The sequence below is a fragment of the Strix uralensis genome, chromosome 23, assembly GCF_047716275.1.
Source record: "Strix uralensis isolate ZFMK-TIS-50842 chromosome 23, bStrUra1, whole genome shotgun sequence".
Taxonomy (NCBI): Eukaryota; Metazoa; Chordata; class Aves; order Strigiformes; family Strigidae; genus Strix; species Strix uralensis.
The window spans coordinates 4,775,391-4,800,503 of NC_133994.1; the positions used below are offsets into that span (position 1 = coordinate 4,775,391).

A 25,113-nucleotide genomic window follows, 5' to 3' on the forward strand; every position below is an offset into this window, starting at 1 on the left:
TTTTTCCTCTCATCTCCTAAAAGCCACACTGGACAGCTTTCCTCCTCTTCTCCTACACAGAACTCTGTCTTTCCACCAAATATGTTGCTTCTCAGAGGGCTCCCGGGCAGTTTGGACCCTCCACATCCTGCCAGGATTAGACCAGACCTGCAACCCTCCCCCGGTTCCGTCACCCCCCCGAAGTGGCACCAACCTTCCATCTTTACCTTCCACCTTCTTCACTTTGAAACACTCCAGCACCGACTCTCGCAGCATCCTCCAACCTGTGGAGCAGAAAGCGATAAGCAGACACAGCGCATTCGCTACCACCTTAAACACATTTTAAGGTTTCTGTTGTGAGAAAGCGCTTCCCCCCCCCCACCCTTCAAAGCACTTACAAGTTGAAAGCATGTCCTTGTTTGCTTCTAACCTGCCAGACACTTCATTGGCTTCCACAACTCATACCTTGTACCTTTGATGTGATGTGCTCAGTTTTCAAAGGCGATGGTTATTGTTTCAGGTGTCTCGTTCCCTCTGTTTAATCATTTCCTAGCTACCGAGCCATGAAGGATCCCTGCTGAACTCAGTTTTTAACAAGGTTTATTCTGACCTGTAAAACCAGGTATCTTCTCCTCCACCCAAGCTTCCTCAGCACCCTGAAGCTATTTAACACACCCTAAAAGACACATCTGATAGAAATATCTTAAAACCCCACGAATTCGGTGTTTGCATACTACTTTTGGCCATGTTCTTCTTCCAGTTTTACATTATCATGTTCCAAATTGAGAAGGGGTTCTCAACATTTTAAATAACTTCCTTTGACCAGTATTGTATTTAAAACACACCATTTCACAACAAAGTTTTTCAGGATAACTGGTGTTTAATTGAACTCTATTTTTGCACTATTGCTACTTTAGTGAAAAACAACAACTGCACTTTTTAAAAAATAAACCCACATTCCCCTCAGATGTGTGAGAGGGCTACTACTGCTTACATGTTGGGGTTTTTTTAAGGGCAGGTTTTCCCATTTTTCCACTACAGCAATTTCTTCTTCCACTGCTCCGCGGCACAGCTGTCTTCAAAACCTCCAGCCAGTTCCACTGCTTCCTTAAGCTTTTGATTATCTTCATCTGGTTTTGACTTCTAAGTTCAAATCCAATTTTCTGATGAATCCTGGAAGTCCTTGGGGATACATCAGTTTGTCAGGGTAAGTCTTCACACCCACTCTGCCAGTTCACAAAGAGCTTTTCGCTAACATTCAGCTATGCCTTAGCTACTCAGGATTAGGTGCCAGTTCTGAATGAAGTCTTCAGAGCTCTTTAATCAGATTGATTTTAATCAGTTTTGCCACAGCACAAAAGGGGGCCATGTGGGTCAGCACGCAGAGCACCCCACAAATGAACCACCTTACATTGCCTTTCCTGTGCCATCCAAACACACTGCTCTGCTCCAGAGACCCCCCCCCCCCCCCCGCCCAAGGACAAGTCACTCCAACACTTCCCAAGAAGTTGCTAGACAGAACTTCAGAGCTTTTTAAAATTCTCTTTACTAAGTCTCCAGCTATATCCAGGCTTTGTGGTCACCTTGATGCATCTGTCATTTGCTCAGTTAAAGTTATTTCCTTTGGAAACAACATGATCTTTCTACATATCTTTGTGACCTTTACTACTCATTTAAACTTCAGTCAAGCAGGCTCTTACATTTAGAAGTTTATTTTGGAGCCTGATGCCCTCCGCATGCTCTTTATAGAAAAAGGAAGTTGCAGCAACTTGCATTTCCCCTGGACACAATCTGACACTAATAGCTTTAACTAATTATTTTGGGCTTTCTTTAGCTACCATCTGACCCAAAAAAACCCCACGAGACAAAACTTTGTCAAGGCTGCATTCCCAGTTGTTGCTCTTACACATTCTTGGCTTCTTCCCTGTTCTTTGGTTTCCCCTTCCCCACTTCTATAGCACAAGACACCCACTTATCACCAACATCCAGACAAAGCACTTCATCAAATACCCTGGCTTTTGAGCGTTGCTTTTATTTTGGGGTGACGGATGTGGCTCTACAACACAGCTTAATTAAGTCTTGCAAGATAGGTGTTTATTTCTACAACTTACGGTGACCTGACAAACTATTTTTTTAGAACTGGAGAGAAGTGAATCTCTGAATCACAACCACAAGTTAGTGGAAATGCAAATTCTAGTTTTGTCTCAATTCACTGAGAGATGTCTCTTTCCCTTAGCAATCAGAAAGAAGTAGGACAGGCATAGGATCTTCTGCTGGATCTCTCTCCATTTTCTAAAAATAGGAATATGGTAAATTTACACACAGAAGTCATCACTCAACAGAAAGCCATGCACGAAGTTACTGCTTCAAAACCACGTAATAAAAGGCAGATAACTTCTTACTAAAGATTCCCCACTACCTTTCATTTTCTTGACATCTGCATGTGCAAGACATCGCTCCCCAGCATCTCTGGCATTCCTGTAATCTTGGTATCGCTACCTTCTAACTGCAGGGTGTCCTTGCAGCTGTGTCTGCCCAGATACACATTCCTACCTTCAGTCCCATGGAATCTGCAGTTGTCCAGAGAATAGAAATACTTGGAAACTGCCTAAAGATACGGGACAATTCAAAGGCAGTGTTGTGTGTAGCTCAGACTAGTAGAGAAGTAAAAATCTAAGCAACTAGCTTGTCATAAAGCAACATACAAAATGAAAATTCTCCTTTGAGAATTTCACCTTCAGATGCTCTTAAAGCAAAGGGAGGTGAAGCAACATGATATTTGGTGGAAAGACACAGAAAGTCTTTTTTCCTGACTTCAGTTCATCTCACCAACTACTAAAAGAGCTTTCTGACACACAGGCTACACCCTGCATCTTATAAAACATCAGCTGAGCTGTGACTACATACATTTACCTCCACTAACCATGAGAGAGAATGTACTGACATAACCTTTTAAAAAAAAAAAAAGAAAAAAAAAAAAAGGCTTAAACAAGAAGTTTCTAGTTTGCCTTTGCAGCTGGCTAGGAAGCTGAGGCCCAGTTCTCAGTGAACTGGCAATCTGGTTATATGCCTTAGGGCTTCTAAGTGATTCTTAGGGGCTGAGACCCCCACAGCACCTCTGCATACCACAGGCACAATGCTGGCTTGCACAGTACCATGTTACTCTCCCGATTTTGTGCCAGACCAGCGAGACAGCTTTTATCAGAGATGAAGACACTTCATGGAAGAAGTATATGAGCAAAAGTTCTGGTCTCACACTATCTCATTCCCCTGATGTGTTCAAAGGCCAACTCTGGGTTCACCAGGGGGAGAGAAGAGTCCAGACTGCTCCTGAACCATTAGGACACTATTTCACACCACAGCTTCAGAGCACACACGTGTGAGGAAGAAAAGACTCAGCACCATTTATAGCTGTTTGTTTCTGACACCTAGCCAAGAGAACCCAAGCTCCTTTTACCGCATTCACTTTAAGGCCACAGACATAATGACAACAGAATATTCTCCAAGTGCCACTGCCAGCAAGGCCAGCCATCCTCACTACCCACAAGAGGTCACTGCTGTTCCAGACAGTAATATTTTTCCCCATCACCATTGTCCTGATCTACAAGATCTAACAACATCCTGATCTTCATCTCTGATGAAGGCAGATGGCTCCAACACCAGCAGATGTACCCTGTTGCCTTCTGCCATCCCTGCTCCATGCCCACAGCTTAGACAGAAGCAGTTTCAAGTAGGAGCTTGAAAAAAAAGTAGAGCCCAGTTTCAGTGCACCCATAAAAAAAAGTAGGTGTGTACTGAAATAACCAGATTTTTCTTTTTTTTTTTTTTTTTTTTTTTTTAAATCAGCCATTAGAGGCTCATTTTGACAAAAAACTGTTTAATGTTGTAGTTTCCAAATCACCATGCAGTTCCTCTTAAGGAAGTCAGTACAACTCTTTCTTGTACTCACTAGCTTCTCAGGGCTCAGCGTGGGGCCAGTAAGACACCCAGCTCTCACCCTGCTCCAAGGAATGCAACATTAAACGCATCACACATAACCTCTCACTGACACAGGTCTTCTGCACAGCCTGGCTACTCCCATGCAAGACATCAGGGATACATGAGAGCATCTAACCAAGGGTTAACATAAACCTCATTCTCTGAAAACATAAACCTACCTCTGGAATCATAACATAACAAAAAGCTAGCCAACAGTTTTACCAGCACCTGAGCTCTTCATTTCTAGGAGAACCAGACCATTTTTTTAAGTCATCACCTGATGCTTAGGTTCACTGCATCAGCTGAAAGGAAGTCAGGGAAGCATGGTTAAGAGAAGGCTTCTGAGAGACACAACAGTCCTCATGTTTGTCCTTTGTTATTTTTTCTAGCATGTGACAAGAAAAAAAAAAAATCTCCATTTCTAGCAGTCCTGGCACAGATTAAGGACCTAATCCTTGACTTTATTAACCCCATCTATTCCATTTTGGCCACTAATACAGGCAGCTTCCGATATAGCATTAATGAAAGACATCTAGGGCTGCTCAGGAAATTCCAAGAAGATGACTGACAGCCTTCATAATAATTTCTGAGGAGCTGCCCCCTCTAGACAACAACAACTTCAAATAGATTTAGAAAAATCAAGCAGAAAACCCACAAGGAAAAACATTCCCTACATATCTATTAAGCGCACTAAGCAACAAGGCAGTCAGTTAAATAGGTGCAGACACTGCAGCCAACTCTCATGCGGCTTTTCTTCTCAGAAAAATAGTTTTCAGAGATTTGAAAGGTTTTCCTTGGCAAACATGGGGGTCAAGACAGCTCTGTAACAAGTATAACTTGGTACTACCAAGTCGACTAGGAGGAATCTGACATTTGCATGTGAAGAGTCACGCTGGCAGGTTGGCGCAGTGAGAGGCCACGTTACATACAGAGAACAGACTTTCTGGAAACAGAATTACAATACACACAGAAGTACACAGAGCCAGTGCAGTCATTTGGAGCTATACAGGATATGTACTGTTTTCCCTGACTTTCATTGTGAGGGAAACTGGAAAGTAAAGTTTCATTGTTTTCTAACTAGTTAGTTTGAATTCATTCTAGGTCCTGCGGAATTAACAAATACTACACGAATTCCTATTTTATCTTGGTTATGCAAGACCAAATACTGTGACTCTCTCTTCTACTTCTAGAATAATACCTACCACTCTCCTGCTTCCCATCCCTCTGTGGTCCAACAGTAACTGAGGTATGTGCTCCAAGGCAGGCAGGTCTGCTTTCAGTGTCCGAGTACTAACCTGGGCATGTTAGCTCTTACTCCAACCTGGCTCCTAGTGATTCTCAAGAGGCTGAAATCTGCAGTCCCCTTATCTTTAACCAGACCAACATGACAGGCAGCTGTTAAGAGTAACAAATTTTCAGCTGTAGGCAGGCTGGCATTGGGATAGAATGGCCCCGAGGCAAGCACGACTGTGAAACCCTGCTGGATCCAGATGAGCCTGGGATTTCTGCAGTCCTTCGTGTTCCACCTCCAGCGCACTGGAACCGCAGAGCAGCGGGTGTACGCAACCGCTGAAACAGGACACACACCACCTACCGCAGAGCACTACACTGGAGCTCTGTTGCAAGCCCAATGGCTTTTTTTTTTTTTTCCATCAAGAAGAGATGCTTAGTCATTATAAGCAGTTTTCCATTAGCATCAAAAACGTGTAGTCAGGCTGCAGAGATCACACAAGAATTCAAGCCAGCAACTCTCAAAAAAGCCACGAGCAATGAGAATTTTTTGCAGGCAGAATGTAATTAGTTACAGTGCTGGAATCAAGCCAGCACAATCAATGAATTAAAGTATGCTCCAAGATAGTTTTTCATTTCAAATTTAAATTAGGAGATTAATATGGGATATTCCTTCATGCTGTGGCTGCATGGAGAAAAATAAAGATATTAATATTGTACATTCACAATGAAACACAATATGCCATGAACAAAAAAACCTGGTCTTAAGGTCACCCAGCTCAGGCTCAATTATGGAGCGGTGGCACTTTGGGAAAGGGCACTTGCACAGAATACAGAGAGGCACTCTTTGTTGTGATCTTCACGGCAATCTTTCAGTGCGGGTTTTTTTTTTTTTGCCATTCTCATTACCTATAATAAAAATGTATGGACTGCATCTCTTACATTTAGTAGCAGGAAAACAGGCCAAATACTAGTATTTTTGGGGTGTAGCTTTTACTCTAAATTGAATTGGAGGCATACACCATGCTTCACAACAGAAAGGTCTGCCTACAACCTGTAGTTTTAACACAGATGAGACAGGAATATAAAAGCTAATAATGAGACCCTCAAGTAGGAAAAGTCATTAAGCATGTCAGGTTACTGAGCTAGAAGCCTCACTCAAGTTATTTCACATAAGTTATTTGAAACAGATTTGTGAAGCAGCAAAGAGACAATTCTGCTAAAGGGTGCAACAGAGCCCAGGAGACCATTTCTTTCACTGGCACAGAGACACTCAACATCTACAGTCCAGAATCCAAATACGATCTTGAAAATGGGTTGTAACACACTGTATCGTACTCCTCACCCTCCTTCTTTGAAGGCAGACATAAAATATTTAACAATTTACAGACTCTCTCTCCACGTGTGGGTGCTGACTGCTCAGGTCCCAGCACAGCGACTACCATTCATCCAACTAAGGGGTCAGCTGCAGTCACATCCCCAACGCAGAACTCCAGAACACCACTTGGTATTTAACAGTGTCGTTTGCATCTTTCCTAGACAGCAAAGAGCACATTTAACAGAACTATTTGCAATGCAGTGCCCACGTATTTACAGAAGCTAACTGGATGGTTAGTCACTACTAGCCATCCTGGTGTAAGCACTAGCGCAGGGTTACGTACAGGAAACTTGAAGAGCAGAATATTAACTTATAACCTGGAATTCAAACTCACTGACTTTATTAACACAGGTGAAGCTGCTCACCTGCTAAGTGAGACAGGTCAAGCCCCACATGTTTGTCACCCCAGCCCCATTCCAGTCATCGCACCAGTCCCATTCAGCCAACACCCAGCTCAGACTCAAGCATGGAGCAGTGGCACTTTAGGAAAGGGCACAAGAAAGGGCATTTACATCGAATACAAAGAGGCACTCTCAGTAGCGATCTTCATGGTGATCCTTCAAAGATATTTTTTGGCTATTCTCATTACCTGTAACAACACACCCTGTTTCTCCCCAAAAAGAGTGGAACTGATGCTCATCTTTGGCTCCATAAAGAGGAAAAAATCTGAAAGCAAAAAGCCACAGAGAAGTAGTATTTTATCAGGAAATCTGATGTACTAGCTCAAAACATGTCTCATGACAAATACCCTGCTAAAGCAGAGACGAAGTTTCAGAAGATTTGCAACAGAAGCCCGTACTCCCTTCTGGCCATCCGTTATCTTCTGAGAGCAGAACTTTCATGAAGTTTCACAACTCCTTGTAATTAGTGCAACTACGTTCCTGTCTGGAAAAAAGGCACACAGAAGTGTGGGCAACCAAAATCATAGCTAGTTTTTTAAAGAGGGTTGGAGCTCTAGTGTCCCTCGATCATGACACCCAGCTCATGCCAAGTCAGTGAGGGCCATAGAGAACAAAACACAAAACCAGCTTGGTCTGATCAAAACTAATGTAAGTGCTTATTCTCTGTGTGAATACTGGAGGTTTACACAAGATTTAGGCAAGGACTTTACTTCTTCCAAGGTTGGGGTGCTCTTGCATTTCCTCCCTTAGAACAATCCCATATCATACATTTGTCCCTTCCATAAAACCTCTTATCCAGACAAGGTAAGAGGTAATGTCTCATTGCATAATTAAAATCTAATTAATTCTTCCCCAGAAAGATTAGCTACGTTTCTGAGCACCTGACTGCATGTATTTGCAATGTATAGCTGCTGACCAGCACCCAGGAGAAATAGTGACTAGAGGCGAGTTGCTCCCATGCGAGGCTCAAAGCCAAGTTAGCTTGTCATTACCAGGCTCTGGTTGAAGCTTGGATGAATTCCTCCTAAAAGCAGGCCTTTGTCCCAATAACTAGTGTTGCATTTCTGCAGCGTTACTAACAATAACTGGTATTTCACTCTCAGGAAGATGCGTGTGGGAATGACAAAGAAAGAGCAAAGTAACTTGCAACATGTTTATCTTCTCTGTTCTTCATCTCTTGTCTTTGACACAGTGACCACATCATCGAGCATCCTGTGGCACTTCTCACATGAGCCCTCTGCTCCATCAGACGCCCCAACACAGTACGCCTGGGCAGCATCCCAACCCGGATCCCCATCCACTTCTCAAGCCATGCAGATACAAGGCAGGCCCAACAATGTGTAGCACTTCTAGGGCAGTATACTTGCTGATTGCTTCCTCGACTATTGTTCACAACAACCAGCTAAGACACTGCCAAAGAAACACTCACAGCTGGCATCACACAAGGAGGGAAGTTAGGGCAGGTTGTTCGAGCTTCTCCTCTCTTCTCATTCACAGAAGGCACGAGCCTGAGGACAAAGAAAGAGTCAATGAAGCAACTGCAGCAGTACTAAAGAAAACAGCTTTCAAGGGAGAAGAGGCTCAGACCCATAAATTGACAGTAACCCTGTCCTTTACCCCCAAATCTTGGTTAAGGCCTCCAAGAACTACAAATATTAACAAGGTAAACCCAGCTTACTCGCCTCCAATCCATACTTATTTCAATAAATTCAAGTTTCACAGACTACCACTCAGGCAAAACAGTGGAACAACAGTGCTTCCAGATGCTTAATAGTTTAAGACACAAAGCTGTTCAAACTCTTGGTGGGTTGACTCGATGGCACAGCTCTGCTCTTAGGTCACATATACGACATGTTAGACAGAAAGAGAACTCACTGGGAACACAATCATCTGCAAAACAAATGAAAAACGGACCAATACTTATTTGTACTGCAGCCATTTGACTTTCCTATTATACATGTGGAACAGCCTGAGATACACAAGATACGGTGTTATCTAGCATTCTTGCAATCTTCAGTTCCTGGAAACACATGAACATGTGAGAAGACAACCTTCAGGACAAAGCAATTCCTTAACTCTTGCATCATAGCCTCAGAAGCGGGTTATTACTTGAGGGCCTCTTGTGCAACACTTGAGTATCAAGGTGAAACATGCTGCATAACTAGAAGCTCACTGGCTTTCATCAGCCTCTAATTTCTTTCAGTGATCCCCTGGCAACACTACATCTGTATATTCTGAGACACCCAAGCCTTCTATTCCCCCTCCTAATGCGCCAGGTTACAAATTCCAAACACTCAGGAATTTTGTCTTGCTATCCAAACACAAACCGAGTGAGGCAAGACTCTTGATCCTTTCTTGCTCTCACCCTGTGTTGTTCACAGCGAAACTGTATTTCATCTTCCAACAATTTATCAGAAACCTGCCATCCTGCAAAGAAAGGCATGAGCACCAACTGAAAGGCAAGAAATGGAAACACTTCAAACTGGAAAGCAAATGTTAAAACCCCAAACTCCTGGCTATCACCAAGTCTTCAGAATGGCCAGCACCTGGGAGCATATGTTTTTTCAAAAGACACAGAGTAACCCAAGACAAAACTGTTGGGTTTATTGCAGGAGCCATGAGATAAAGTTCAGTGGTTTCTATTGTACAGGATGGCAATGCAGGTGATGGGAAAAGCTCATGCCCTCTATATAATATCAAAGGACACTGACAAAGGTGAAATGAAGTGCTCTAACTGCACCAAACCAGCACAGCAGAGAACAATAATACCCACCAGGCACTGTGATAACAGAACAAGGCTTCCACTCCCTACGTCCCAGCAGACAGCACCAATTAATTAACACATCACTTCTCGACTGCAACCTTTTCACCCTGAGGAAAAAGCAAACAATTCCAAAACATCAAAATCAAGACTTGACAACAGTACCCACCTTCTTGCCTGAAAACGTGTCCCACTCTGGAACTAGCTGTCTTGTTTAAACAATGACCTAATCATCCCTCCAACATTTCCCATCAGGATCAGAACAAACCAGACTATCTCAAAGGCAATTAACAGGTCAGGGACAAGCACAGCTATAGGAGAGCAAAACAATCTGGTACAGAAGAGGAAGATACTACTTCATCTTTCATCCTCCTCTGGGGACATACGAGACTGCAGAATTGCTGTTTTGGGAACTGTAAAACTGTCCTTTGAGCCACTAAAAATTAAGAATGACAGGGACAGGGAAAATATGCTTTGGGAACAACCTTGTATCTATGCAGCAGGATAATGATCCTGCTTTTAATTTTTCAAATCACTTTAGCTCCCCTCTGCTGCTTGCTACCTATAAGAATTCCTAGTGCTTTAGGAAAGGAGGAAACAAGTTGTCCAACTGAAACTGTTTAACACTCTGGGAGAACATGGAGCAGCAAAACCACCCTTGTATTCAAGCCTCACAGGAAGGCCAGCCCAAAAAAATATGTGCCCAACACCCAAAGTAGAAAAAAGGGCATGCAGCATGCCACATCAGTAACACACAGCTGGTCCAAACAAATCCACTCCAGCCTTCAGCTGCAAGGGACCAGCATCTTAGATGCAAATGCATGGCTCAGCTGGATCTAATCCAATCTGCTCCTGGCAGCCAAAGATCTCAATAAATGTAGACAATATCTATTAAATTAGTGCAGCTCATTATGGCTTTTCATGGTACAATCTAAGATGTCAATCGAATGGGGCTGCTTGTACTAGGCACAGTGAGATAGTAGAACAACACATCCCTACCCCTAAAGAGTTTATTCTGCACTAACATTATCAACTGTGTTGCATGAGACAATTCTTTCTCCCAAATCACTGCAGAGGCATCTTAGAAAAATCATCATCTTCCCTTAATGTGGACAAAAATCTTCATGGTATTAAGTATAAATGAAATCTCATCACAGGCAGGTATGTAGGAGCATCCTTCTCCACCCTTTCTATTGATGTACCTGGAGAGAACATATAAGCTGCAACTCAAAGTTTCTAATACATGAGTCTGGGACAACAGACATGAGTCTATTTTTCCCACAAATAAATCCACAAGCCTCCCCCACAGGTGTGAATGGGATTTACCATCATGTGGAGTCCAAACAAGCTGGCAATCAGGCAAGGATCCTTCAAGTTTTACAAGCCCAGTTTGAAAACTATGCAGCAAAAACTAAGGGACAGAAAAGCATCCCCACCACAGAGTCCTAGAATCATTTAACTGATTATTGACTGCTGTGGCTGCAGGAAAAGCAAGCATTTGCAATACTAAGAAAAAGTTATCCAGCTTTTGAGTTTGCTCCTATTTCTAGACGCTCAGAAGCTATATCTCTAGGGATGACTGACTTGGGAACAGCTTTGAAGTCTTACTGGGAAGCCAAACAACTTCCCTAGTTTAAAGTTAGAAGAGATCTCTGCAAAGATGCTGGCCGATAAGCTGAGCAACCTTTCTGTTTCAACAGCTTGTCTAACAGCAAGTCCTTTTCTCCTCCCTTTAGTTCAAGTACCTGGCAAGTTTACTGTGACTGCGCATTTAGGGAAGCATTCTGCTTTAGGGAACTGTGACCAAAACCATCAACAACAGCACAGTGTGTATTAGCACCCCTGAGCACAATTTAAAGGCCAGAGGTGCCACTCAAAGTTTACATGGTCATGCACATGTAGTTGAATTTGCCAGTTAAGGGCTCAGAGTTTGCCCCCAAAGTCAATTTTCCCTTTAGAGAAAAGGTAACACTTGACCTGTTTTACTTCACATTGGTTGTTGGGGCGCTTTTCCTGGAGAGAGGTGACCCAATCTGCACAAATCACACCAACTCACCTCCGTCCTGTGCTAGGTTAAGTGCCTAGATGCAAATTTGTGCTTAATCTCGCTGTGACTGTGCGAGTGACAAAGCAGCAGGAAAAAGTTGTTTAGTGGATCATGTTAACAGCACAAGGAATTGGCCTATAAAGAAATCACTACTATAAAACAACAAGCTGATGGGTGTGGAAGATGGAAATACTCTCTCGTTACGGAAATACTGCATTCCAAGAAAGGTAAGAAGTCCTGCCAGGTAAGATCTGCTGCAATCATTCCGTCATCACTGAAACATGTGATACCGTAAGTTTTATTTAATTAAGCACATTTATTTCAAGTTCATTCCCATTACTGTGTAATCCTCCTGTGGATTACAGTGGAGTTTTAAGCTATGACTGACCTAATCACAAGCTTTGAGCTAGTATCTGAAGAGTCACACAAAGTTTCTCTAAAGATTTGAACAACTCCTGCTAGAAGCCTGATGCAAACAGATCCTCCATCACTGGAAGCTTCAAATACTTCTCATTTTAAGGCAAAACAAAGCTGAATTTTCATCTGTGACATTTGTGGGTGAAACTGAGCAACAGGAGAAAGCTTGAATGAAAAAGATGAAATGACAGTTTTCAAACTTCAGAAGGATTTAGGCTGGAAGAGACTCCTGGATATCAGCGAGTTCAACTGCCTATTTTAAGCAAGCCTAAGTTCAAAACTAGATCAGGACGCTCTGGTGTCTTCTATACAGACTGTTTTAACCAACACTGTCTACTTCTAAACCATAGAATTAGAAGTAACGTCTAGCTGACTCTATCATGCTTACCAGGATGAACTGGCATCCCAGAGAAAAAGCATCTTAAAGTTATACCAAACCACTAGTTTTGTTCTTGCTCTGCAACCAATTCCATTCTCCCAAAGAAGGTGTTGGTCTTTCCTATTATGAACCTTCAAGTAGGAAAGGAAGCGTCTTGCTTCTCCAAATATAGTCGGTTTTCCTGACTTACAACCTTACAGGCAGGTTTCCCTTTTTAAGATAAGAATACATTTGATAAATTCTGACTTGGATTTGATACAATTCCTGTATGTGGATCCTGAATCTTGGATTAGTCCCTCCAAAAATTTTCCAACTAGTGCTGTATTATCCCATCTTTTACTGCAACACCTGCGATATACTACCAAGTCCACCAGAAAATGGTTCTAGGCTATGACTCTTCCCAGTGCTTGTTAATAAGCATTGTTATTATCCTACCTTTCCTGGTTGTTTCTTCTCCCCCGAACTCCCTGTAACAGCCTAATTCTCCAAATACAGGACACAAGCTGCTTAACAACTCCTGATTGTCTTTTTTCATCATACATCAGAAACTTTCCTTATGAGACGTACTGACGTGACCCTAGATAGGAAAGGTAGTTACCAGTTTCTTACAGTTCTGTGGTAGGAGATGATCCAGTGGCACCCGAAGTCCATCTGAGCTCCCAAGTGACCCCAGATTCCTGCTGCTAGGCCCGATATACCGCAAGCAAGCTGAGCGCAAGCTCCGGAGCAGTGCAGGCACCTGCTTCATAATTCAGACTCACTGCAAACTCGGACAGTTCCGGCTTTTTTGATATAGCTACGACTCCACCCCATGTACTGCCACCACTCCTGCAGGCCAACCTCACAGCTAATAAGGAAATGGGACAATACCTTTGCAGTGAGTCACAGGCTGCCTAAAACGCAGAACTAAGAGAAGAGAATACACAACACTCACAGTGCCTTTCTGTAAAACACAGTAAGACAGACAAAAATGACCCGAGATAGGTAAGTGACAGAATGACAGGGGAAAAGGTAGAGTCCTAGTCTGAGACGGGTGTGCACTTCTACCTGTAGGACAGCTGCATTCCTAACCCTACTGATTTTCAGCTAGCCACTCAGCTCAGAGGGACACAGCCATCTGGGTAAAAGGCTATCTTCATCTTATTGCAGGTGACAAGTGAAAAAGCAGCAGCAGTTTTGTAGCCCTGGGATCACGTGGCAGATGGAAGAGCCAGATCTGCTCTCAGTAGCTTCTTTCCAGAAACTTTCCTGCACTCTGAGAAGCACAAAAGCTCTCGGATATAACAGGGAAAAATTCAGGACAGAGTTCAGGTTATTACATTACTGATATCTGCAGAACACCTATGTCTGTCACTCAGTCATCCACTCCATGAAATGCAGACACAAGCTTTCCATAAAACATGGTACAGTTAAAGATACTGTGAAGAAAATCTACAGCAACAGTCTCCTCCCATTCCTTAAAAGGCATCAGATTTAAAATTTACCACATCTCACCCAAGTGAATCTCCATTTGGGATCTCACTGGGCCTGGCTCGTATCGCTGGTTTAAGCAATATTAAACCCCCACATCAAAACGAGATAAAGCCATAGAACATACATATCACTTACTGAATTTCTCCGCATACTGTGCAATGAGAAACATGCACGCACACGGAGTACGCTAGACTTAGGCGTTCTTCCACAGCAGAGTTAAACAATTCATTCTTTGCCAGATTCAGTGCAAATTCCTTTCTTTCAGATTTCATCTTATTTTTACATGAAGACAAGCAAAAAAAGCCCTCTGCTTTCCTCATTCTAGTAAATTCTGTTCCTCCCCGACAATATTTAACGAAGCTTTCATTACCTTTTCCCCCCCCCTCTTCTCTCTCAAATGAGATCAGAGGTGTCCAGCAGCAACATCTTAACTTTGCAAACTCTTTCAAGTAGCTCCAGCTCACTGGCCAGAAGAGCACCTAGCACTGGTGTTACCAAGAGAGCAGATACGCCGTCAGATTTCACACATTGAACTTAGTGCGTGTTATCTCTTCCCTTCCCTTTACACAATTCCCTCCCCATATCTTATCTAACTTTAAAACAGACAGACTGAACTCAAACGTTTAAGCAGAAGCAAAAATTTTCTGTTAAATCTGCTCTGTAGTCATTTGTCAAATACCATAAACATTGGTTCTCCCCATATAGCATCTCTGAGAAGTTCTTTAAGGAGTTGTCATTATGGAGCTTACACAAACAGCTCACAGTTCTACTAGCAGCTGAGCTAGCTACTTAAGTGCCATTACTTGTTGTGTAGACATGCCACAGACAAAATTACTTTCCAGCAGTGAGTCGTGCAGAACAGCAAAGCACGGTGGATAGCCCCATCCAAGGCTGCAATGCTGCTGTAGCTCTTGGAAGCAAGGCTACCCCTTTTCCTAGCTGGGTCCACTGCAGCAGTCAGTATAAGCCAAGAACGGCAGGCTATGCAGGGGTTCTGCTGATTCAGTGCCTTGGGAGAGGCCTGGGCAGAGTCCAGAGCACTGCAGATTTCGGAGGACTGTAAGCCACATGTAAGCACCCATGACTCATTAACCAAGCAATGCGCAAGCATTAGCTATAGATCATAAAGCCAGAGTCACAGCTTTCAGTAGCCCCATGTCTATTCTAGCATGTCAAAAAACAAAAACCTCTGGTTTTATAGCCTAGGGACCTGGGAAAGACAAGTTTATCCAAGCCAAGAAGTTCCTGACCTGTTCCCCCAATTCAGTCTGCTGGGACAGAGAGGACCCTGCCAGGATGATTCACAACAGCGATTTTACTGTCACAGCAGTTCTGTCCTTTCTTGTTTGCTAAGCTCAGGCTCCTCCTTTATCAAGACTTTGAGGGATCTTTATAGGATCTCCTCCTGGACATGCCTCTGTCCTTTCTTCCAAGATCAGACCCACCTATTTGTGCATCTTTGCCTCAAAGCAAGAGGCCAAGCAGGGTCTGCTGCCTGCACAGCTTGTCTGAGCTGCATTAGGGAAATTTACATTTTGATGCCCACTACTGCTCAGTCAACCACTCACCACAAAAGCCAGAGAACTTCAGAGGAGTCCCAGGCACCACTGGCTGAAGGTGTCACCATCCTCTTTGCCAAGAGACGCTCACCACGCACCACCGAACATGCAGGAGATGTGAAGATCAGGATTATTATGAGCATGTTATCTGGCCTTCCTATCTGCCCAAGGAGATGAGATGTGACACCAAAGCTGGTGAAAGGGCAATAGGATACCTGCAACACAACTGAGGACGTTGCCCTCAGATGCTTCCCAGAAGCACATCTTCCTCCCCACATTTCCCCTGCCCAAGGTTACCTGTACTGAAACAGTGCCAGACATTGCTCCTGCATCTAGCTTCATCCTCAGGTGGCTTCTGAGGTGAATAAAGCCTGCATTTAGCAAAACCTGACATGGGCTATATCTAGTTGCACAAAAGAAAAGACTATTATCCCTTGTAAGATGCATTTCAATTAATCATGAGTGCACTGCAATATTCTAGACAAGGTAAGACTCTTGCATCTTAGTTGCTAAAGAGGTATAACAGCAGACCCACATCACCAGGGGAAACAGCTACAGGAAGGCTTGAGTCAAAAAGCTTCAGACTCCATTTTCAGTAGTATAAAATCTGTTTAATTCCTCTTACCAAAGCCTTCTCTTGTCCACTGGGTGAACGATTCTTATTTCAGGGAGAAGGTTGCTTCAGAAAGGCTGGGCATAGCTTTAATGCCTGGTCACTTCTCCTACAATACATTCAAATGCAAACAGAAAAAACTACATGAAACTGAAGGCTCTAATTAGAGTCCCACAGTTGTATAAGCCCCTTCAGCTGAGTCTCTCTTTGGAAACAAAACAATGGCTCATGTGTTATTAACTTCTCTCCATTTGCATTAAGAGATGGTCTGTACCAGTTACTAGAAGATTACTTGTGTTCTACCTTCAAAATACAAGAAAACACAGACTTACCTACAAAACGGACTAGCAAGTTTCATTGTATATTCAAAATGAGATCCCAGTCATACAAGGAAAGCTAGTGAGAAGTCCTCTCCATCCAGCTGTAGATTACAAGCAGAAAAAATTGTGGTTTATCTTTTCAGCAAGGAAGCACTGATGTTTTCTCATTTAACCAGCTTTCTTTCAAGGCCATAGTATAAGTGAGTGCAAGGAAAGGATTTTTCAAAAGCCGTACTAAAAATCCTCTAGTTCCCCCATGCTTTGAGACAAGGTACGTGCACCAAGATGTCAATAGGTCACTACAGAAAAAAGCTCTCTTCTCATGTGCTATTGTGTCACTTACATTATAAGCCTGTCCTTCCTCCACGATACAGAACAGAGTGAAACAGAGGAAAGCATTAGAGAAAACGACTGGTCAGCTAGCAGCAAGAGACGATTCATAAGCTAGTGTTTTCAGAGGAGCTTTTCCTTTCATGCTCTGATCAAATTCCCTAAAGCTTATCCATAGTTCTGTCTAGATAGATGTTTTTTCAGCCTTTTTAAGTGAGAAGAAAGTTAAAAAGCCCCACAAAACCAGTCTTAGAGAATCTCAATCTGGAGTCAAAGGGACAAAGCAACAAGCATCCCTAGCATTAATCCACCAAAATCAGTGGAGTTGCCCAAGCAATGACTTTAGCCTTGTGTTACTGCTCCAACATCACTCACCCCTCAAATATTTTTTTTTTTAAATGTGCCTCAGCTTTCTGAAGCAAAATAGGTCAATTAACTTTCTCTTGGGGGACAAAACACAGTGTGAGATGACAAGACAGAAGCATGGTCACCAGAACTGCCTGTACTCACCATCCTTGGGTCAGGTGCAGAGGGCACCAAGTGGGAGGGAAGAAAAAAGGAGACTCATTATTTAAGAATCCTTGTCCCTCTTACCCTGTTTGGAATTTAGGCTGCGTAGGTCATTTCAGAGCCAAGAGCCAACAGTTTCACCCTGCACAGGGCTTTGCTGCAGTCATTAGGCCTGAAGCAGAGTCCTTGATGCAACCCCATCCACAAAATATGTTACTCTGTTAGACTACAAGTTCTTCAAAGAATAGAAGAGCTGCAGTCTGACCAAGGTGCCCATTGGAACTGTCAGAGGGTTAAGGCCCAATCTGAAACTCCCTGCAGCTGCCTGCAAATGTAAACACACGTATAAACACGACTCCTTGCTGGAAGGGTGCACCTTTAACATTGCTTCTACCACTGATGGTATTGGCAACCAGTAAAGTAGTCACTAGAAGAGAGGGGCATTCATCATGGCCAAATAGGACACGTTTACTTTCAGGTCCTGCAAAATAATCCTTGTTAGCTCTGGTCTACTAAACAAAACAAAAAAGCAGCTCACAGCACTTAATAGTTATGAAGCCAATAACAATCAAACTCACCCTCAGTAGGTGGAAACTCCAAAACACACTGGCATATACACAGCTAATAAAATTCCAAAACAGACTGTACAGATGAGAGGTAGGTTGCTTACAAATTAATACATTTTATGTCAGAGATATAAAAGGTAAGCATGGGTGGACTTGTCTTCAAAATAGAGAAGAAAACTCCATATCCACTCACCCCACCTGCTCTGCTGAAATGCCTCTGAAAGGTAGCAGGACCAAACCCTGAGCCCAGATCTGTGCTGGTGTAGACAATTAGCTCTAATGTACTTACTTAGCTCTGATCTGAAATGACTCCTAGTGTCTTTTTCAATTCTTATCTGAGCTAGCCCTTCCTGAGGGAGGGAAAGGCCTGTCTCCTACTTAATATAACAGTTATCTCGACAATAGATAATCCCATTGGTGGTTTGCACAGACACCCAGATGCAGGTAAAGCCAAGCTTCACTTCGCCAGCGTTCAGGAAGACTGAACGGGACAGTGGGGAACAAAGCCAAGTACAGCATAACAGAGCCTTCTTCCCCCACGTGAGCATCAGCTGATATCAGCATTTGAGCTACATTATTTACCCTTCCCATTACAAAATGAACGTGAGGGCAACATGCTGAGCCAGGTAACAACACTGGAAATACCACGCAGAGGACAGTTTGTGCCAAGAGTCGCAGAAGAGAACAGCTGCCAGCTCCTTGCAAAGAGCAAAGATTTACACACTAAGCTTCCGTGATCCCCCATGTAAATGCTAGACATGACAATGAATCCGAGGAGCTAGCACCACATCAATTCAGTTACCTTGTCTCCTGGATGGAGAAGCCAGACAACCAACTCAGAATCACTTACGGCTCGCTAGACTCAAGCTGCCAAGTAACATCCTCAGCTCCCTGTACAGCTGCAGCACACTCAGATAGTGTGAGCACACAGCTGCTTTTTTGGGTGCTATTACTTTCTGGGATCCCTCCAAAACTAGACACTCACCAGTATCCCCAACTCCAACATGCATTTGTGTATGAAGGGCTTGAAGGAAAGGGGGTACAGAAGAGGAAAGGAAAGAGAAAGGGAAACACCCTTTACCACAACAGACAGTGTAGCAGGGGCTGTTACTGTAATATTTTCCTACATTACTTTCAAGACTTCTGAAAGCTTACCTGTCTGTACATTTTTGCACAGACCACCACCACCTTCCCCAGCCCCACTCAGACACCAACAGGCTCTGCAGAAGAGCTGGCAGAGTATAACACAGGCAGATACAGACCCTACATCTGCAGGCACGAGTACAAACACACACAGACTGCACTTACCTGGAGACACAGAGGTCAGGAAAGCTCGAGTTTAGTGGATTGCTGCTGGGGTCTCCCAAGGAGGTCTGGTCAGCAGAGCAGCTGCAAATCGTAAAGGCAGATCCTCTTTGATCCACTCCGATCTCTAGGACTGCAAAGACAAAGGCAGGCTCAGGCCTGAACAAGCCCAGACAAGCCCAAATAAAGCCTCTTCCTGAGCCTGCCCGGTTAGGATAGGAGCCAGCCCTCTGGATGTCAGAGCTGGGTACCACCGACCCTCTCCCACAGCCCACAGGCTGGGGCAGGCTACAGAGAGGTCAGCAAACATCAGTTTGTGACAATACAGGACCCGATTTCTTCCAGTGCAACACCACTGACTGCAGTGAGGCTGCAATACACTAACGGGAGCACTTCAACTTCAGCACACTTGTGCCAGGGCTGAATTTAATCTAGTTCACTGAAAGAAGCCCACATTAGGAAGAATGCAAGATTTCTCCAGGATTCTTCCTGGCAAAGGAATGTAACCCACAACTTTGCAATCACATCAGAGGCTCCAGTAATTGGAAAAAGCAAACTGGCAACTGAGAGACATACTGCAGCAATGACATCAGAAACCCATCGGTGCGGGACCCCAGGTTTGAAATGCAACGCACCAAACCCATCATCGGGGTCTGGAGGGTTTCTTCTGCCAGCCCATGCAGCTTAAGTCCACCCATCCCAAATATGCTCCCCCTTCTCTCCCCAACACTGATTTTGTTACAAATGGTAGGGTTGCAGAGGGAGGCTAAGGCACCTCATTCATTCTCTAGAGAAGCTCTTATTGTGCACACAGCTAATTAATAACGAGTCCTTCAGAGACTGAACTGCAGCAGCCTCCTCCCCACTCACACAATGCAGATATTTTTTCCTCTCCTTTGTATCAGTGAGTGTTCACATTTACTTTTCTTAATAAAGCTGCAGGGCCAGATTCTGATTTCAGCGCAGCACAAGCTCAGAGCAACGCTGCTGCCTTACTGGATGACTCCGTTATTACCTACTTGAGAAAGTAAAGAACGTGGCCCATTAAATCCATCCATGGTAACACCAGAAAAAACCTGCATAAAATGAAACCAAGCTTGCAGGTGAAGTTTCCAGTGCCCAGAGATCAGGCTAACTTACACTGAGGCTGTCCCCCTGTGGCAGCAGCAAATGGCACTTCACTCCCCTGCTTTCCTCCACGTGTCCTTGCTTCCCTGCCATGATGTGAAGACACAGCTGGGGGAAGAAAAGGGGGTCATGATGCATAGCATGACAGGGGTGAGATACCTGACAGCTCCAAAGCATTCTTTTTTTTTAATGCTTTTCCATAAAATACTTAAAAATAAACTAGCCTTATGCACGGACCTCCCCAAGCTTGTACTACAAGGGGATGAGCCCTTCACTCCTTTCCCCCACATCTTCCACTTGGGAAGGATGTAGAGCAGAGTCCCCCCCTGGAAAGGAGTGTGAGGTGTTTAACAGCGTTAACAGCAACAGGCAGCAAAAAAAGCCAGTTCTGCATTTGCTCCTACAATGCATCAGGGCTCTCCTACTGCACAAGACTGAGGCTTCCACCTTACTCAGACTTCTAAACTGACAGATTCCAAATAAAAAACCAAAACAAAACAAAAAACAAAAAAAAACAAAAAACAAACCCACTTCTGAACAGCCTTTCTTTTCCACATGGGACAATGGAAAGCTCTCTACAGCCCAGGAAATCCCACCATTTTCCCACCCAGCACCCTTCACAACTCCCACCTCCTAATACAAATTCAGAGTTTGATGCAGAGGTTGGCAGATTTGACACAAGTAACAAATATTTCAAATCTCCAGTCTTCTCAAGTTTCTGCACTTCAGTTTATACCGAAAGCAAATGTAAAAGCTACTACATTAAAATACAAAAGGAAGCGTGCAAACCATGTTCAATCCAGATGGCAAATTTTCTAACATCTGCCTTTAAACTAACAGATTCCATGGTTTATATAAGAAATAACAAGAGATGGAGATTACTTGCTGAGGTAGCCACAAATGGCAACCGATTGTATCCCTAATTTAGGAACTGCTACAAACACTTAAGTTTCCACAAAATGTCAAGTGCCCTCCACATAGTAAGAGTCACTATTCAGTAAGGGCTGGTTTTGGCCATGCAAACAGTGAAAGTAATAGTCAAGATACCTGATCACCTTCTGAAGGGTGACTGTATGACATGTCACATACACTGGTCACACTGGGCTAGCACACTGCAGCACAGCTCTGATGTTGCTCAAGAGATCAAGCAGGTCTACAACCTTGTTCCAGAGAAATCTTTATCAAGTTTTCATGGTGGAACTTGTATAGTTCCACACACGTTGATCCTAGTGGATGCCAACAACGGACAACAGCACACAAGCAAGTGACTACAGCCATTCTGAGAACCAGCACTGGGGCTAGCAAAGCGATGTGCCAAAGCAGTCCCCTGGCACTGAGCTGAGAAAGCCCGTCACAGAGGAGGAGAAAAGGAGTCAGTGACTCAGCTGTACTCTACCCACACAGACCTGGATGCGGGATGGCCCTTTAAAATGTGTGTTTCTACTGATGCTGGATTTGTTCCCATGTTCCATTGCTTCTCATAGCTGCCTTCTTTTTCTCCCTATATATTCAAGGGCTCCTCTTAGATCATGCTCTGGCCCTGAAAAAGCAGAAAAATCCAGAATAAAATGAACATGTCCCCCAACATGGCATAAAAGGGAACAATAACTAGAAGGATGAAAGGTGGCCTGAAAGACCCCAGGTTGCATAGGGATGGCTTGGATGAATTTCTACGCTCATGTGCATGAAATTACTTCTTTTCCCCACTCTTTTTAGGCTTCATGATCCCCCCCACCCTCTTCAGCCCAGAGCAGCTGTACAGCCTCGCAACGCGCAGCACTGATGCTTGCCTGATTAGGGACACAGGCCACAGCACAAGAGGAGGCTCCCCAGGCGTGTGCCTGTGGCTGTGCCAGTCTCCACACTTATATTGACACTGCACATGGATCCTTTGGGTTGGCCTTATGGCATCACCACAGGCTAGGGCATGCCTGGAAGCAGCTCCTTTTAAAAGCAGGGTTTGAAGCCAGATGCTTGAGATTTGCCAAGCACCGGTGGGTATTAGTCTGACAGACCCCCAGCAGATTTAATGGCTAGAAACACACTCCTATTGACTGTCAGCAGGACCACCACAGGAGCATTTCCTAGACAATTGAGACACATTACAGTTGAACAGAAAAATTAAGCTGAATGACCTTGTTAAGTGCACAGGTTTGGAAGCCAGCAATCCAAGGCTTCCTACAGGCATGCTGGCACCATGACTGAACAGTTTTTTTGAAGGACTGGCATCCTGCCATACAAAGGGCAACTGCTGCCTTGAACCTGCGTGAGCTGTCACCGCTTCAAAACCATGATCCCATCCACCAAAGTTCATTAAGGATGGGTCTCACTGATGAAAGCTCTCCAGAGCATGGAAACAGCAACTAGCAGCTGAGATAACTCTTGCTGTAATTTCGGCTCAGCTTACTCTCTTGCTGAGCATTTACTGACACTTGGGGGGCACTTGAACCGCTCTCACCGATCGTGCCCTTGTTGCTAAACCAAGCTGCCTTCACACATAACCTGATGACGGGGTAGGAAGCTCTTCCCAGAGGGAAGTGCTGGATGCTGCTGCTTGTTCTTTACAGCAGCAGAGGGAGGCAGAAAAGCCAGTGGCTGAAAGCCAACACCAGAAGTTCAGCTTAAACTAAGACAAGAAACTGCATTAGGGACTGAAACTCAGTACCTAGGCAAATGGTGGATTATTTTATCTTCAAATCAAGATGAATCACCTTTCTGACACTCTGGCTCAGCCCAGCAATCTGGTAGACCAACTGAATTAATTATTACTGCTTAGTAGTCGGATTCCTTTAGTGGATCCCTTCTGTTCTCAAACTCTAGGGAACTATGGTTTGAATGTTAATTTGCTTTAACTCACATTTTACCTTCACAGTTATCCTTCATCTCAGTATCATGTGCTAGTTAAAAACTCGTATTGTGTACAGATATTAGCAGTAGGTTTTAATGCCAGATGAGAAAGAGAAATATATATGCACAGAAAAATGACCTACCATCTTCACCAAGTGTCAGCTTGTCGATCTCCACCCTGCAGCCAAGACATCACAACACCAAGTTACCACTTCACCTACCAAGGGTAAAGGAGTCTTCTCAAATAATGTGGAGGAAAACAGCCATCTCAGTGCCACCTCTAAGTTCCGAACTACTCCCCATCCATTCCAACCCTTTTCCCTCCATGGTACCACTATGGAGGCAGACTCATGGACATTTATACAAACTGTCAGTCACAAGTCAAATATATTCTCCCCCCTCAAAAAACATCACTTCAACATATAGATGGCAAAATTCTTGGCAAACAGGGAAAAAATGCAGGTTTTCCCCAACGTACATGTTTCCAGACCTCCTTTGCAAGGGCAGATAGGCAGAGGACTTTGTAGCTATCCACCTGCAATGAGCAGAGGATCCAGTTACCTTAATTGCAGCAAAGTGGGCTGTTAACAATGAACAGAAATATTTTATGTACAACACCAGTTACTATGTCCATGGTTGTATTTATTATATAAATAGCTTGTGCCTATGCAACAGCCCCTTTTACCTTGTATCATAAGTGTTTCTCAGAGGCTAAGGAAAACATGGCTGAAACACAGCCCAAGGTCTTCTCACAAACCTGACAAACCTCAATAACCTGTTTTACATCTTCCATTGCGGAAATACCTTGGTTAGCGTCTAAGGTGGGAAACTTCAGCAGCGAGAGAAGGTGGAAGGCATCCAACTGCAGTGTCATATGTTTGAACAAGTTCCCTTAGCTTGGCTAAGGGAATGCCCTGCTTCAGTAGAGCTGGATTAACTGTCCATGTGTACAAGCTGACAGCCTGTGTTAACAGGAGTTAACTCAACAAGTATCAGCTCACACTGAGGGAGCATTAGCCTGAATTAGCTACCTCTCATATGCCGTAGTCTTAAGAGTACGAAGGCACGTTTCACCTACCAACTCGAGATAACATGATCGGGGCCTGAGCGGATCATTGCTTCACTCTGGCAGCAAGCTCTCTGAACTTTTTACTTGCAGCAACTAGGTGGACAAGGGCTGGGGACTAAGATACATTAACCAGCTGGAACTTGAACATAAGCATAAGGAAAGTTCTCAGGCTGCTAGAGGAGCACAAACTGTGCTGACTTGAAAACACAGATACAGGTCCAGCTCTCCTCAGCTCCTCTACAGATAACTTTCTCCCTAGACTGCACAGTGGCAAAACTGCTGCAGAAATACATGCCTGTACATGTGTACTTTGTAGATGCTAATTGCAGCTAATGAGATGGGGACAAAATCTCTTCAGTTGCATTGGTGTAAACACAGAGCAAAGTGACTAGCATCAGCAAATGCTTGGGTTGCTAGATTATTGGTGCTCCCATTCGTCTTGCAAATCTCAGTTACCACTTTCACAGCCACATGAAGCACCCAGGTCTTTCTAATCCTCAATCTAGTTTCTGTAGGGTTTGGATTGTTCTTTAGCTGTCACATTCTGCAAGTACACCTGTCAATGGTGGGCTTTCCTTTGTGCTTCCCATTTAAGGAGAGACTAACTGGAAAGACTGCTGAAGATCTGGCATCAAGAACTGAAAAGCTCTGAGACATGACTTTCTGCAGAGTTCAGTGAGCCTTCCCAAATCCCTCATGGCTGGCAGGTTGTCAGGGATCCTATATGGCCCAGGCTGCTGGCAGCCATCTGGCTGTGTTTATATCGCATCACAATTGCCAAACAGAGGTGCTGTGTTTGAAAAGTCATCTGTGAAGATGGGGG

General features: G+C 43.9%; 1 protein-coding gene across 7 annotated transcripts in view; it reads right to left on the reverse strand.

The window, feature by feature from the left end:
• Nucleotides 1-16,320, reverse strand: part of GPR157 (G protein-coupled receptor 157) — a 30,405-nt gene extending 14,085 nt beyond the window's left edge. For 2 of the 7 annotated variants that reach the window (XR_012632032.1, XR_012632031.1), the window contains exons 1-2: nucleotides 974-8,379; nucleotides 207-263 (exon numbers count right to left, since the gene is read on the reverse strand). Coding sequence is in view for 4 of the 7 variants with exons in the window: in XM_074892802.1 (XP_074748903.1) it covers nucleotides 194-263; nucleotides 974-1,109 (206 nt within the window). In the remaining 3 variants the exon portion in view is untranslated. Of the gene's footprint in view, nucleotides 1-193; nucleotides 264-973; nucleotides 8,380-16,227 lie in introns of those variants that run through there. The other 5 variants (XM_074892798.1, XR_012632030.1, XM_074892800.1 and 2 more) reach the window with 5 other exon arrangements.
• Nucleotides 16,321-25,113: the final 8,793 nt, after the last annotated feature.